Source organism: Berghia stephanieae, chromosome 3 (genome assembly GCF_034508935.2).
Source record: "Berghia stephanieae isolate SIO BIC M18660-M18661 chromosome 3, UCSD_Bste_1.3, whole genome shotgun sequence".
NCBI classification, from domain to species: domain Eukaryota; kingdom Metazoa; phylum Mollusca; class Gastropoda; order Nudibranchia; family Aeolidiidae; genus Berghia; species Berghia stephanieae.
Genome location: NC_088362.1, coordinates 8,178,654 through 8,195,441, shown reverse-complemented (window position 1 = coordinate 8,195,441; position 16,788 = coordinate 8,178,654). Strand labels below are relative to the sequence as shown.

The 16,788-nt window shown below is 35.7% G+C and overlaps 1 protein-coding gene across 1 annotated transcript; it reads left to right on the top strand.

The window, feature by feature from the left end:
* Positions 1–104: 104 nt before the first annotated feature.
* LOC144969138 (uncharacterized) lies at positions 105–3,187 on the top strand. The gene is made up of 3 exons (XM_078908247.1): positions 105–943; positions 1,181–1,715; positions 1,958–3,187. Exons 1-3 carry the CDS (start codon positions 105–107, stop codon positions 3,185–3,187), a joined length of 2,604 nt encoding a protein of 867 aa, XP_078764373.1.
* The last annotated feature ends 13,601 nt before the right edge of the window (positions 3,188–16,788 follow it).

The following is a 16,788-nucleotide window of genomic DNA, read 5'->3' as shown; positions in this document are numbered from 1 at the left end:
TGGGTGGATGTTGTCTGGGGCTTGCTTGAGAGACCAATCTGGGGAAATTGTTCAAAGTAAAAAATCTCAGATAATGTTTTGTCTCTGATGGGACTGTTCGTAAAATGTGGGAACTAGAATCTATTGGAATTGATCCAGATGAGGTAAGTGATGAGAAGACTGAGAATGAATTTTTGACTTCCTTTTCAGATCAGATTGACTACAATGAAGGTAGGTACACTGTCAGGTTGCCATGGAAAAATGTGGGTTGCAAAAATTTGTTGTTAAACAATAGAGAGACTGCAGAAAAACGCTTGAACAGCTTGACCAGGAAGCTGGATAAAGATTTATGCTTACGAGAGAAATATGACTCAGTACTCTCAGAATATGAAAATGAGGGTATCATCTCAGAGGTACCCCAAGGAGACTTGGAAATCGAGGACAGACCTATCTATTATTTACCGCATCGCCCTGTGGTGAAAGAGGATAGTTTGTCTATTAAGGTAAGACCCGTTTTTGATGCTTTTTGCAAAGGCATAAATGATGTATCCTTGAATGATTGCATGGAGGTTGGACCAAAACTTATACCAAATTTGGTACAGAGACTTCTCAGATTCAGAAGATGGAAGTTTGGACTAACCGCTGACATCAGGAAGGCATTCTTACAAATCAATCTCTGTTTACCAGATCAAGATGTTCACAGATTTTTGTGGAATGTCAATGGCCAGATTCGCACAATGAAATTTGAGAGGGTTTGTTTTGGGAATGCTTGCAGTCCATTTTTGCTCAATGCCACGATAAGAAAACACTTGTCGACCTTTGAAGTTTCACCCACCATTGAAGAGCTGAAAAGCAACCTCTATGGAGATGATTGGCTCACTGGAGCAGACCACGAGGAAGATATTTTGAACATGATGACTGAGGCACACTGTGTAATGCAGCAAGGAGGTTTTGAATTAACAAAGTAGACATTCAATTGCAAGGAGAAGAAAGATGACATATTAAAGACATTTGATGGATTTGTTGAGAACAGTACCACAAAGGTACTTGGTCTTTCCTGGAATACAGAAGAAGATAGCTTTGTATTTGAAACATTACCAATCCAAGAGTCATGTCTTTTCACAAAGAGACTTCTTCTGAGTATCACAGCCAGGTTGTTTGATCCTCTGGGATTTCTCACTCCATTCACAATCTCCTTAAGAATAATCTTTCAAGAGACATGGAGACAAGGATTTGATTGGGATGAAGTGCTCCCTGAAGAGATACAAAAGAAATTGAACAAGTGGATAGAGGACTTACAAGTAATAAAGAAATGGCGGATACCTCGCTGTATCACACTCAGGCTTTGGACAAGTGATGAAAAAAAACAGCTGTTGATTTATGCTGATGCCTCTGAAAAAGCATACGGATGTTGTGCTTACATGAAAACCACAGATGGAAACCAGATTAACATCTCCTTGGAGATGTCAAGAGTCAAAGTGGCACCCCTCGAAAAGGTCACCTTACCCAGACTTGAACTATTGGCTGCTCTTTTAGGCGCAAGACTTCTGAAATTTATTATAACCTCCCTTGAGTTGAAAACTAACATTCGATACACCCTTTGGTCCGACTCTCAAATAGTATTAAATTGGATAAAGGGGGACCCAGCAAGATGGAAGCAATTCATCCGCAATCGTGTGATGGAGATTCAAAATTTGACTGACCCATCACATTGTCACATTGGAGACATTGCTCAGGTAAGACAAATCCCGCTGACTTTCTGACTAGAGGCGTGAGTGCTAGTGTCTTACTGACCTCACACAGGCGGCTAAGAGGACCTGACTGGTTAAAAGAACAACAGACACATAGTGATGAAGAAACACTCAATGTATATGACGTTGACTCAATACAGGAAGAACAAGAGATGATAGAGATACCAAATGTGTGTTCTGTTGAAACAGACACCACACCCCTTTATAGATTTTGGAAGATTTTCTAGCTTTGGAAAGTTACTGAGAGTATTGTCTTAGTATTGAGTTTTGTGAAAAAGGTACGCAAAATTAAGGATGACCACAACAAGGAACTGACTGAGGCTAAACTGTTTCTGTTCAAATCCCTTCAGAATCAGTACTTCAGAGAAGAGGTAAGTTATCTTGAGAAGGGACGAGTCATTTGGAAAGGCTCGCCTTTTACTTTCTTAGGAGAGGGCGGTTTACTTAGGGTAGGAGGAAGATTGGAAAAGAGTCAAGACTTATCATTTGATGAAAAATACCCTATTATCCTACCTAAATGTCACGTGACACAGTTGTTAGTTAAGTCACAACATGTACTGTTGAAACATGCTGGTGTTAACCTCCTTATGACTTCTTTGAGAAACAATTATTGGATTATGTCTCTTAGACAAATGGCAAAAAGAGTCATACGTTTCTGTGTGGAGTGCCAGAGACAGGACTCCAGGTTAATGGAGGAACGCACTGGGCTATTGCCTGAGAACCGTATATCCAAGGCCACACCTTTCAGTATTATAGGTGTTGACTTTGCAGGACCCTTATTTTGCTCAGACAATGAAGGTAAGAAACTCTACATTTTGTTGTTCACCTGTGCGGTTACACGGGCTGTTCATTTAGAACTAGTGGATTCCTTGACTGCTGCTGATTTCTGCTTGGCGCTGAAGAAATTCAAATCGAGGCGGGCTATGCCTGCTGTAATCTATTCTGACAACGCACAAACCTTTAGGAAAGTGCAGGCCTTGATTAACAAAGAACTTGGTCATGAAACTATCAGGTGGAAGAAACAACCTGCGTTAGCCCCATGGTGGGGAGGGTTCTATGAGAGAATGGTTCGTTCAGTTAAATCTAGTCTTCGGAAGTCCATTGGTAGGCGGTCAATCCCCCGAAAGGAACTTGAAACTGCTGTAACTGAAGTTGAAGCTTGTATTAACTCTAAACCACTAATAGGGTCCTCTGAAAATGAAAGTTATTTAACACCTTCTCATTTCCTGATAGGAAGGGGTTGCCCACTAACACCAGTGGAGGTCACAGATCTAAATAAGGTTTTAGATTTACCTACTCTTGAGAATGAGCATACAGGGTTACTTGACCAATTCTGGGCCGTGTGGAGATTAGAATACATTCGAACCCTGCCTGCTTTAAAAAGAAATAAACGTGGAAACAGGGATTGTGTGAGGGAAATTTGGTTCTCATCCAAGATCCTAATAAGAAGAGAATGATGTGGGATATGGGTCGGGTGGTAAGACTGTTTCCTGGCACAGACGGGTGCGTACGAGCAGCTCAGATTCGAACCAGAAACCAAACTACTGACCGGCCCATTCAGAGATTGGTTCCATTGGAATTGGATCAGACTGAGGATCAATCTGAGGATTGGTCTACTAGTGATGATAATTCTTTTCTTGAGATCAATATAACGACTTGTGATGAACGCTTGGTTGAGAATGAGAGAGTTGAGTCAATGGGAGAATTCTATTAGGCCTAGAAATGTTTTGGATCTTGAAATGTTGGTTGAAACTAAATGCATTTTAGTCTTATGACTATGACTTTGTTCTAACTCTATTCTTGATTATTTCATTCGTATTTTTTTGTAATTTTGCCTGAGCAGAAAGCAATTCTGTGACTTCATGTTCTCTTTGATTTCCCTTAGTAACGGGTATCTTTGGGTAATTATTTGAGATTATTAATTATGATTAATGAGAAGATCATGTAACATTTTTTGGGTGTTTGGGAATACCAGTTGGACCAGACAGTGCATTTTGTAATTTTGTTTTACTCTTAATTTGGGGCTTTGTTTTGTTTTGTTTTTGCTTTTGTTGGCCTTTTATTATTATAATTTTTTTTTTTATTTTGGTTGATTAAATTTGGATTCTTTGGTCTTACAAAGGCTAAGACCAGGTGGGGAGTATGTTGAAAATATAGATGAATGAAGAATTTATTGTATTACTTCCCTTTGTTTACGAAATTTTAATTTGCCTTTATTCTGAACTGTTTGGACTGCAATGATGTTGATTTTGGCTTTATGATTTTTGATAAAAAAGAAGTGAAGACGAACGAACACATGAGGCATTTCGGTGTTATTTTATCTTATCTTATTGACTTTTGACTTGATTATTAGACAAAAATTACAATGATGATGGTGATGATGATGATGATGTTGATGATGATGATGATGATGATGATGATGATGATGATGATGATGATGATGATGATGGTGATGGTGACGATGATGATGATGATGATGATGATGATGAGATGATGATGGATGATGATGATGATGATGGTGATGAGATGATGATGATGATGATGTATGATGATGATGATGATGATGATGATGGTGATGGTGATGATGATGATGATGATGATGGTGATGATGATGATGATGATGATGATGATGATGATGATGATGATGGTGATGATGATGGTGATGGTGATGATGGTGATGATGATGATGATGATGATGATGATGATGATGATGATGATGATGATGATGATGATGGTGATGATGATGATGATGATGATGATGATGATGATGATAATGATGATGAGTATAGTATAATTCTTAATTATGAGCTAAAACAAAACCTCTCTCTCTCTCTCTCTCTCTCTCTCTCTCTCTCTCTCTCTCTCTCTCTCTCTCTCTCTCTCTGTGTGTGTGTGTGTGTGTGTGTGTGTGTGTTTGTTAAATTAAATTTTATTAAATTGTAAGAGGGAATGATTTGATTGTGTGTTACAATTGTTTTTCGCTAATTTTAGAATAAGTTAATTGGATTAAATAATCAAATGAATAATTTTAAAATAATAATGATGAAGGATAAAATATAAATTACCTTGATCCAGGTGATAATGAGGATGAAGATGATACTTTTGTATCTCGACAGTCGGTTCTGGACAGTGCGAGAAATTGAAAGGTCTCTTCCGCTCCCACCTTGTCTTTTAGCATTTGTTGTAGTAACGCATGTTTGTAACGCCTGTTTGTAACGCCTGTTAGACTTTTTTTTGTCACTTTGTCTTTATCTAATTTGTTGAAAACTTTATCGAAGAAGAAGAATATCTTTTTGCCTTCGTCGTATTCGACGCATGTGTGTCCTAATTGATTTTCAGTTACATTTTTGCATCCTTCACAAAAATCATAAAGGACTTCTGAGAGTCTTCGTGCTAATATTACTGCATATTCTTGTTTCAAATGATCCATTTTGTTAATTTGAAACTGAATCATAATGAAATCTACTATTTTTAGCTCTGTAATAAAGAAGAATAAGAACATAATAAAGTTTTAAATCCGGTAGATGTTCGACAGTGGAGGGGAAAACTCGGGTATTTTCAAAAGTTTTAAAAGTTAAAATATATAACAATGGCGACTAATAAAAATGATTCACAATAATAATAGTTCATCTCTACTGACTATTCTCCTGATCCTCATGTTTCCGTTTCCTCCTAATTTTAGTTTTCTTGTTCTCCATTTTGTTCATCTCCTACATTGACGATTTTTTTTTTTGTCGAACAAATCTAATACTTTTGTTAGTAGCTTCTTGAACTCTTTGACCTCGTCTATGTCTAATGGGATCCCCTTTTTCTGGGGGATTAATTCGTCATCCGTGTCTAAGTAATAGCCTATGTGCGTTTTTAATTTGCCCTGAAACTCGCCTACACTTACGAATATTATTTCTAATTCCAATTTTTTGAGGCTCCATGATTGAATTGTTCTTATCCCCTCTTGGGAAATTAGCTTTCATCACTTCGTAGTGTTTTTATGCACCTCCGTTGACGGTGTATCTTAACGGACCGTTTTTGTACACCTCCGTCACGCATGCGCATCCCATACAATTTCATAAGCGATATTGTGTTTCTGTATTTGGACACGGCGAAAGTTATATTGTGACATCTGTAGGATGTTTTTGTTAATAAATTTATATAAAAATAATAATAATTTAAAAAATAGAAGTATAAAACCAGAAAATAGAAGTTGCATTGAAGAAAAAGTAATGTTTTAGAAAGACCTTATTAAATCTGATGAACAGTCAGGTGGCTCCGTAGCCCAGAGGACAAGAAGTCAGACTCTAGCCTTGAAAGTACCGGGTTCGAATCCCCTTGTAGACATTTTTTTAAAGTTTACTTTATTGAGAAAGACATCATTTTTTGTCTTTCTTTTTTTTTGTTTGTTTGTTTTTTTTTTTTTGTTTTTTTCAAAAGTTTTTTATCATGATTCGATTTTAATTTTCTAAAATTATTTATTTATTTGAGATTAGTATTTGTGTGCCATGTTTCTTTTTACTTTCGATTTTAAAAATTATTGTTATTATTCTTTAATGTATAATCATTGTATAAACGTACATAGGTAATCACTAAGCAGCGTGCAAAACTACAATCTAAAACTATTTAAACCTCATGGACGTATGCAGCAACATTTTCATTAATTTACCATCACCGCCAACGGAGGTTCTCTTCAATAATTTCTTGCCAAAAGATATCGATAAACGTGACTTGACATCACGTAATTCTCTAATAAAACGTGTAATAATGAAATGACTTTCATAAAATAATAATAATAATAATAATAATAATAATAATAATAATAATAATAATAATAATAATAATAATAATAATAATAATAATAAGCATGTTTATAAAGCGGAAAGTTTAACAAGCGTGCTGAGATAAATATGTATGGAACAAAGGGATATTTAAACAATACAATGCAACTAGTCTTGTTGGACACTATTGATTACGTTTCATCTTGTTTTTGTTTTTTTGTTTGTTTTTTGTTTTTTTGCGGAGTAAGCTTTTTTCGCGAATATGGAGTTTCAGAAAAGACAGCAATAGTAAGAAAACGACGAATTGTTTGAATCACGACCATGAGTCAAATTGATCAAATTGTATGGCGTCTATCTATCACACGAAAACTTCTCAAGTTCAAATCCGAATAGAGATGTGAGATCTATTTTGAGTCATTTTGAACCTATGATTATTATTCTAAAATATATCAACACTGATTAACGTGAGTGTTATTAAGTATGTGACGTCATATTATCATCCAGTTGGATTCAATAGTCTGACGTCACGTCGCCCAGCAATGGCGAGCAGCCTGGTTCTAAAGAAAGAAAATCGGTACTTTTTATTCTTCATGCTGGCTACAACTTTTCATATGTCATGTGATCAGAATGTATAAAAGTCAAAACATGATCAGGTTTATAATGTTTTTCTCCTCTGGATACACTTTTATGCTCGTCAGAGAAGTATTTCATAAGGGCGTCCGCCATTGTTCCGCTATTTTAGAGCCAGTTACTAAGTTACTCTGCGTCATTACGGGGGAAGTGACGTCACGACTGTTGAAGCGTATTACATTAGGACAATGTCATTATAACATGGACTTTTTGTTTTCTATTTTTATATCTTATCAATAGATCTATCACACATCTAAGACGGAAATAATTACAAAGTGTGTAAGACACACAACAATAATACAATTAACACACGTATTGCATATTGCGGCGATGTGGTCTAGTGGTATGATACTCGCTTTCGGATCGGAAGGTCTTGGGTTCGATCATCTAAGACGGAAATATACAACAATAATATAATTAACACAAGTACTCCATATTGCGGCTATGTGGTCTTGTGGTATGACACTCGCTTTCGGATCGGAAGGTCCTGGGTTCGAGCCTCGCTCGGCGCATAGTTGAGTCCTTGGAGAAGGCTCTTTACTCACATTCTCTCACCATACTCTGGCCGTTAATAGCGTTGTCTTTGTCCGGAAAATTGAAATATCGCCTATCAGGCGTTATGTCCCGTCCTACATGTTAAATGTTGCTGTTTACTGTTTACCAGGGACCCCTTGTAAAGCGCTTTGAACATGTTTAGTGGATATTGCGCTATATAAAAGCTCAATTTTAAAAAAATGTAAACATATCCAATACTATAACACACTTACAAATTACTATAATAAAGTCGTTAGAGATCAGTTAAATTTATCAATCGTCGGGTTTCAAGTCCTAATCAAAGTGACAAATAGGATTCAACAGTCGTAACGTCACTTCCTTCCTAATGACGCATGGTAACTTAGTAACACTGGCTCTAAACAATCGGAACAATGGCGGACGCCCGTATGAAATATTTCTCCGGCTAGCATAAAAACGCTTCCAGAGGAAAAAAAAAACACATAAATTTGATCATGTTTTGACTTTTACACATTCTGATCAAAAGGCATATGAAAAGGGAATGAAAAGTTCTAGCCAGCATGAAGAATAAAAAGTAATGATTTTCTTTGTTTAGAGCCAAGATGGCCGCCGTTGCCTGGCGGCGTGACATCAGACTACTGAATCCTATTAGGGAGCTGCAATGGTGTAAGGAAATATCGTGAATCAGTTTTTGTAAGTTTTTTTTAAATTTTTCTTGCACCCGATATATTCTAACTTCTAAATGACATAAACAAATGTTGGCAGAAGTCTTATCTCTTTGAGTATAGATAGTATGCAGATGACGTCACTCAGGTCTTTGTTATTATTTTTTTGCCATCCGAGTTTATGAGTAATTCTCAATAAACTGTATTAACCAGACTATAAACGTTCAAGGTTACACAGAGTTTGGTGTGTTGGTCCGTTATACTTCCGGATGGCAATGTTGTGAACTTCTTAGCCAAGCGCATTCTATCTATAGATAGATCAAATCTTTCAAATCTGGATGGATATAATTAATCCTCACTTTGGAAAAGAAAATCTTAAAAACTGGGCCTGGCACTCGAGAGTCAGGCCTGATAATTGAACGCAATTGGCTTGAAAAGTCATGACGTCACTTCCCACGTAATGACACGCAACTTAGAACTGGCTCAAAACTATCGGAACAATGGCGGACACCCTTATGAAATATCATTTCTCCGACGAGCATAAAAGTGTATCCAGAGGAGAAAAACATTATAAATATGATCATGTTTTGACTTTTATACATTCAAATCACATTTGATATATGAAAAGTTTTAGCCAGCATGAAAAATAAAAAGTACCGATTTTCTTTGTTTAGAACCGCGCTGTTTGCCGTTGCTGGGCGACGTGACAGACTATTGAATCCAATTTTGGGCTTGATTAAACATTAAAACAATACATAAGCCCATAACAATTTGAGCTATAATACCTGCTTATCAGTGCGCGTCGGTTATCAACTATTCGAACACTATTCATGATAAAAACATTCAAACAGATCTCAACAAATTCGTCTAAATAATAAAATTAGAAACAAATAATAATGATAATAATAATAATAATAATAATAATAATAATAATAATAATAATAATAATAATAATAATAATAATAATAATAATAATAATAATAATAATAATAATAATAACGACAGTCTGCCATCGATCCTCTAAATATGATGTAAACCATTTAAGGGCAATTCCTTTTATGCCGAACGTATTTTCTAGTCTTCTTAACAAAATGTCATGGTCAATGGTGTCAAAGGCAGCTGAAAGATCTAAAAGGCATAATACATTGATATTGTTAGCATCAGCATTACATAGCAAGTCATTAAAGATTTTAAGAAGCGCCGTTTCAGTACTGTGTTGATGTTTGTAGGCTGACTGAAAGGGTTGTTCCAAACTGTTGTTCTTAAGATGAGATGTTAATTGAGTAAGAACTACCTTCTCCAAAAGTTTTGACAAAAAAGGTAAATTTGATACAGGACGATAATTGTTTAATATATTGTGGTCCAGTGATGGTTTCTTCAGAAGTGGTTTGACGAGGGCACTTTTAAAGCACGATGGAACTTCCCAGTCAGTATGGATGTATTTATGATTGATGTAATGGATGGTAATAATGTATCGATGGAGCTGGCCGAAAGCTGTGCTGGTAGGGGATCAAGGTCGCAGGATTTAATGGGGGCTTTTTTTTATCAACTCATTTATGAAACTAGGTGAAACTGGTTGGAACGTGTCTAAAGGGGTACCACAGAATGTATTTGTATCTATAAATGGTTCATGCCGATCTAGTTCTGAACGAATGTTATGGATTTTGTCTTTAAAAAAGTTGACAAATGTGTTTGGCAAGTCTCTTTGATTGGTTGTAGATGGTAATGAAGTGCATCTTTCACGTCCAAGTAGATCATTGCAGATGTTAAATAATTGTTTGCAAGATTTAGAAGTTTCGAATTTTGAAAGAAAATGCGTGGTCTTTATCTTTTTTATTGTTGTCTTCCAGGTACGAAACTATAAACTGAAAATCGAAAAGATTGCAAAACAAATAAATTAATATATTAATATTTACATTATTTGGAAGTAAAAAACTTGTACCAATGATAGACCAACGAATATTTGAATATACGTTTTTTTCACAATCCCAGCGTAATCCTACTGTTGTTTTGTTTTAACCACAGAAAAGTACCGATTTGATGTGTTATAGGAAATCAATCGCGGCTTTGAAACTAGAAATACTCAATCCTTGAGGCAGCTGTTGTTCTCTTAAAGCCCATTGAATAGTAAAATCACATGCCAAGTGGTATCAATCCGAATTTAATCCTTCTCACCTAAAAGCAATTCAAACGTCTATTCGTTGTAAAGTATGTCATTATGAGTTAGTATTATGGTATTTAAAAGCGTAACGACAATAATAGTACAGTCACCGCCTCGTGAAAAAAAAAGAACTCGAGTTGTTTCACATTCGTGTAAAAGTTTATTTTTCCTCACAATTTGTAAGATTGATATCTTTGAAATACATTTGGTCGATTGGAATTCCAATTCGACTACATGATGGCCAATCAGAGGTCACTAAAGTTCAAATGAAGTCAACAAAAATTAACAATTAATTACTCGTAAATTATCGATATTTCATAATATTTTTAAGAGCACTAGTAAAAAGCCCGCAATTGTGCGGGGAAAGAACTATTTTCATTCGATATACCCACCATCATTTAATGAGGGCAGATTGGTAAACAACGTTGTCTGTGTAACTTGGTACATCCTCTGTTGATTTTTCTGTGTGGCCCAACACGAAATGTAAGCCACTATAGCTTCTGACCAGTGACACAGCAACATACAGTTGTCCGTGTGTGAAACGAGGTTGTGGTAAGAAAATCAACTGCGAAAATAAACCTGAAGTAGCAGACGTGAGCAGAGTTGACAGACGATCCTGGGGAGGCTTTCCGAAAGCTCCTACAAAGGGAAACAACTCAAATAATATTCCCTCAACTAACCCCAAGAAAAAATAAAACCTAGCACCTTTAACTAACCCTAATAGTAATTGGAAAAACAAACACCCTAGCACCTTTGCTAAGACTTATGGCTAACCCTAATAAAAAGAAGTCCTCCGATCTCGAGCTAACCCTAATAGAAAAAAAAACCGTCGGACTGCTTTGCACTACTTTTCAATACTTCACGAATCAAAATGACGACCGAGAATCAAAACAATAGTCATATTATGAAATTTTAAACTTTTACAAATCTATCAAGGTTTGTTCTAGAGTTTTTAAAATGCTTCTATATGATGACAAATTGAATAAATAAACGCCTGACAAAAGATCAACGGTGAAAATACAAATTGAAAGAATATTGGGGATGTAGGAGCTTTCGGAACGTCTCCCCGATCCTGGGATCGAGAACTTACCTTACAGTACAGTAGTACATATTTTGGTAATCATGTTTTGATTGCTGATTGGTAAAATTGAGAGTTTGCCCATAATTCAAAACTAAGTAATATACACTGATCTAACTTACATGAAAGAAAATGAGTGTCTTGACCACTTTAATCCTGAGGTCAAATGAAAATCTGAAGCAGGCGCGAACAGTATCAAGTGTCTTTTTTTTTTTTTTGGTTTGTTCCGGCTAGAAGCTAGACATATACAATGGGTACGATCTATATTACATTTCCAGGTGCTCAAGGTCATTGGTCACATTGCAAAGTGTGCTCAAAATTACCCACATAGTAGTAGCGTATGGCTACACCTCCAAATTATGTTTGTCGATCCATGATGTCAGGTCATCTCCGGCTTCAAAGATTGTTTCGTACCCCCCCCCCCCCTTCTAATTTTGTTACTGGGCAATGCAGGACCAGATGATCGATGGTTTGACGTGCCCCTTTGCAGTATTGGCAGATTGGTGAGTCAATGAGTCTCCATCGATAGAGGCTTTCTTTGCTGCGACCATGGTTGGTTCTAAGTCGGTTCGCGGTGACCCAATGTTTTCTTTTTGATGTTTTAAAGTCAGGAAAGCGCAGAGTGGGGTTGGTAATGTATTGTCCTTTTTTGGTAGGTTTTATTGCCATTCATTGGCCCAGGCAGTGGTGATATCAAGGCTTTCTATTCCGGATTTGTGGAAGGGTCGTCTGGATTTAAGTCGATTTGTTTGTGGGGCGTCTTTTACTATATTTGCCAGTGGGGGGGGGGGTATTTATTGGCAATATTGATTGGGCCTTGTTCACATTTTAAAAATCACCAACGTTACAATTGATCATTTTGCTCAGCATGATATATGGGTATGTTTACAACGTTCATAAACAAAGCAGAGTGTTTAGGTACATTGAGAAAACTCCAATCGTTGTACAGCAAAAATTCATGTGATCGATGAATAGGTTGGACGAAAACGTGAATATAGATCGCTCCCATTGACAGTTTGCCGATAACGTTAAACTAAATATTTCCCAGGGCAATAATTATAACACCGATGGCATAAAAACGACAGTAATATTAGTTGATGTTGTTAATTGCTGAAACATATTAAATATTTCTGTAAATCCGATTACCTTACTGTGATCAAGTGAATAATATCATTATGAATGCCACGATTTGCTGAAAAAAGGCAATCGGACAGCTCCTCACTCAGGAATTTCTGTATTGATGTTTATACTGGACAGATAGAGTTCAGGGTGTGGCCATAAGTTAAACCTGGGTATTATCCACCCGAAACCATCACATTGAAAGCATCAAGGGGGCAATAATAATACTTAATGTCATAAATAGATGAAAACTGTTGGAAACTGAGTGTAGATCTGAAATCCTTAAAGTAGTTAAATGAATACAAATTAATAATAAAGTGAAATTGAATGTAAGCTTCAATTTAATTACAAAAACAGATCAAGTGGACGTTTCGGATTTCCCATCTATCAACAAAACAGGGTGAATGAAACACCACAAATGACGTCCTGTTGCTGTCACTAATGATTTATACTAATACCGACATCCCTTATTTATTATTTTTTGTGTGTTTATTTCCAATTCCATTGTATTTATTTTCCAACAACAGTCTACACGTTTTTATATTTCACTTTCTAAACTGCATTACACAGGTCCTTCCCGCCTCCCCTCTTTTCACTTAATTAATTGCGCACCTTTTAAGAAATATCTAGTATTCTACTTGAATAGGTGCTTCCTTACAAAGGAGCATACTATTTCCTGCCCATCAATGTGTGTGTTCATTCATCTTAATAACGCCACAACCACATTATCTCATTCATCTGTGGTGTTTCATTCATCCTGTTTTGTTGATAAAGGGGAAATCCGGAACGTTCATTTGATCTGTTTTTGTACTTAAATTGAAGCTTACATTCAATTTCACATTATTGTTTATTTCTTCAAGCTTTGAGCAGCAACATTTACATTAAGTGAATACATTATTTCGAATGCAACGATTTGCGTAACAACGCCAAACTAAAAACTTTTTACAGTGTCGAAATTGGTTGTTTTTGAGAGTGTTAGTGTCGTCGGTACCTATTTTATGATATTATCTGTTTGACTCAACGAACTTTCAAACTGACTTTAAATTATAAAAGGAAATCAAATTATCTGTTTATCTATCTGTAAAAACGACATTTCTAATTTTCAAATCTTTCAGTAGAGTTGTACGCCGTATAATTTTTTTTTATTGACTCAAATAATCACACTGTTCTCCACAAGGCTATATCTTTTTAAGAAAATATAAACATTTTATAATATGTTAAACAAATCACATGTACACTATTGTTAATATTCCCTTCGATTTGTACGACTTATTGCCTTTGATTTGATTTCAGATGAAAAAAAAATTCCTCTTTTCAAAATAGCATGCGAACCTCACTTTATTTTATAATACTCAAAAATAAAGTTTACTCTTTTGGATGTCAGTAACAAGCGTATAAAGTTATAGGCAAATCAAACAGTATTTGATTGAGTTATCGCCCATTATAGTAGAGTCACTGCATCGTGCAAAGACTCAAGTTGTTTCACCTTTCGTGTGGAAGTTTATTTTTCTTCAAATTTAGTATGATTGATAAATTAGGAACAATTAGGAAGTTTCGCAGCAGTCAGATGTTTCAACCCTTCCAACCCCCTCTTGCCGCCTTTGCTTTTGATTCATAATTAATTTGCAGTTTTTAAAAAAATCACAATAATGGTTTTACATAGATCCTGTATTATGAAGTATCATTCTTTTATTTTCAATTTATCCGCATGCCTTTGGCTCTTTTAAAATCAAATTTTACAAAATATTATTATATTAAAAGACTAAAACTACCATTCCCGATACCGTCATCGTCGTAATAGTAGTAGTAGTATTAGTAGTAGTAGTAGTAGTATTAGTAGTAGTAGTAGTAGTAGTAGTAGTAGTAGTAGTAGTAGTAGTAGTAGTAGTAGTAGAGTAGTAGTAGTAATAATAGTAGTAGTAGTAGTAGTAGTAGTAGTAGTAGTAGTAGTAGTAGTAGTAGTAGTAGTAATGGTAGTTGTCGTAGTAGTAGTAGCAGTAGTAGCTGTCGTGTTGATAGCAATAGTACCGTAGTAGTAGTAGTAGTAGTAGTAGTAGTAGTAGTAGTAGTAGTAGTAGTAGTAGTAGTAGTAGTAGTTGTAGTAGTAATAGTAGTAATAGTAGTAATAGTAGTAGAATTATAGAAGTCGTAGTAGTAGTAGTGCGGCGTAGTTGCACACATATGTAATGGCTTATGATCGTATAGTGGCTGTTTGATAGATGGCATTGATATTACTTTGCATTGTGTTGTAGATGTTAATAATGACGAAAGAGTTCAAGGGCCAATGATGATAATTGAATTTGCAACATCAAGACATTCAAATAAAAGTCCAGATTCCAAGTTTCATTTCTTACAGTTTATTGTTGTGATAAATTCCAAATCCAAATCAAATAGCATGGTCACAGTTCAATCAGTTTCATACATTCCAAATTAAAATCAAATAGCATGGTCATAGTTCAATCAGTTTCATAAATTCCAAATCCGTAATCACATCCAAATGTAAAGTCATTTTGCCTAAATAACCATTTTCAATATACGTGGAATATTGTTAAGTCCGTAAAATAAAAGATTCTTAGTAAGATGTTAGAACTTGCAGCATATTAGGAAAGTACAGCTCATTGTGAAGAAGAGTGCAGAATAATCTAGAATAGAAACAAAAGGTAGAATGATCCCCGTTTGATCAGAAACACTGTTTTATATCCTATTGTAAATTGTCCCACAATTCCTTTAACCAAAGGTCAGTTTTTACGCCCAAATAATCAAAGGACGTACGCCGAAATAATCTGTACGCCCAAATAACAAATACGGTACGCCCAAGTAATATCGTACGCCCAAATAATACTGTACGCCCAAATAATAAATACCAACTATAAATAATTTAATGCTTTTATCCCCATATACCAAGTAAAACCGATCAAAGAAAGTAATTTTCTAGTACTCAATATAATGACCAGATATACAAGCATCGTGAACTCATAACACCCACTTGCTGTAAGCTAAATCTCTTACAGTAGTAGTAGTAGTACTACTAGTAGTAGTAGTAGTAGTAGTAGTAGTAGTAGTAGTAGTAGTAGTAGTAGTAGTAGTAGTAGTAGTAGTAGTATTTCGGGAGATTATTGACACAAACAACTATATTCAACTTGTAAGCGGTCCTACAAACAACCATGGCCACACAATAGATCATGTCATTACAGACATTGAACATTCTCTCTCTTCATCTGTCTCAAATATTGATAAATTAATCTCTGACCATCATTTAATTGTGTTTTGCGTTTTATTTCCAATGAAGCACGAAGTAAAAAAGATGATAACATCTCGTAATTTGAAGAATATAAACATGAACATTTTTAAACAAGACCTTGACCATAACGTTAAAAATAAACATGATGCGAATGGTCTCCACGAGTCAATTGTTGGTACGGTGGACAAGCATGCTCCCTTAACAACTAGAGCAGTAAAAGTGAGACGTCAAGCACCCTGGTATAATACCGAAATAAAATTGAATGGATTAGCCAGGAGGCGGGCAGAAAGAAAATGGCTCAAGTCCAGAGATGCTGTCGATAAGAAGCGATACATCGCGGCTAGAAATGATGCAAAAGCCGTCAATTTCAGGGCCAAAAAGAAATTCTATGAAGAAAGCCTCAAAAACGTGGGACGTTCGAGACAATTCTTTGCCTTGACCAAGGAACTGCTGGGACAACAGACGCAACCAGCTCTCCCATCTTTAATCGATCGTGCAGATCTACCAACTCGCTTTGGTCAATATTTTAAAGAAAAAACGGATACCATCAGGAAGGAACTCTCGTCTGAATCGATCCCTACAACATTTGACAAGTTTCATGGTGATTCGTTAACACATTTTTCAAAGATTACTGAAGCTGACTTACGTGATTGCATTATGTCGTCTCCAACTAAAAGTTGTGATTTAGACCCCTTAAATACTGCCATTTTAAAAAAATGCATTGATGTAATTTTAACACCATTTACATGTATTGTTAATAATTCGTTGCAGTCAGGTGCTGTACCAGACATTTACAAAGTTGCTCATGTCAAACCCCTTTTGAAAAAACCTGATCTCGATAAAGAGAACTTAAAAAACTATCGCCCTGTCTCTAATCTTCCT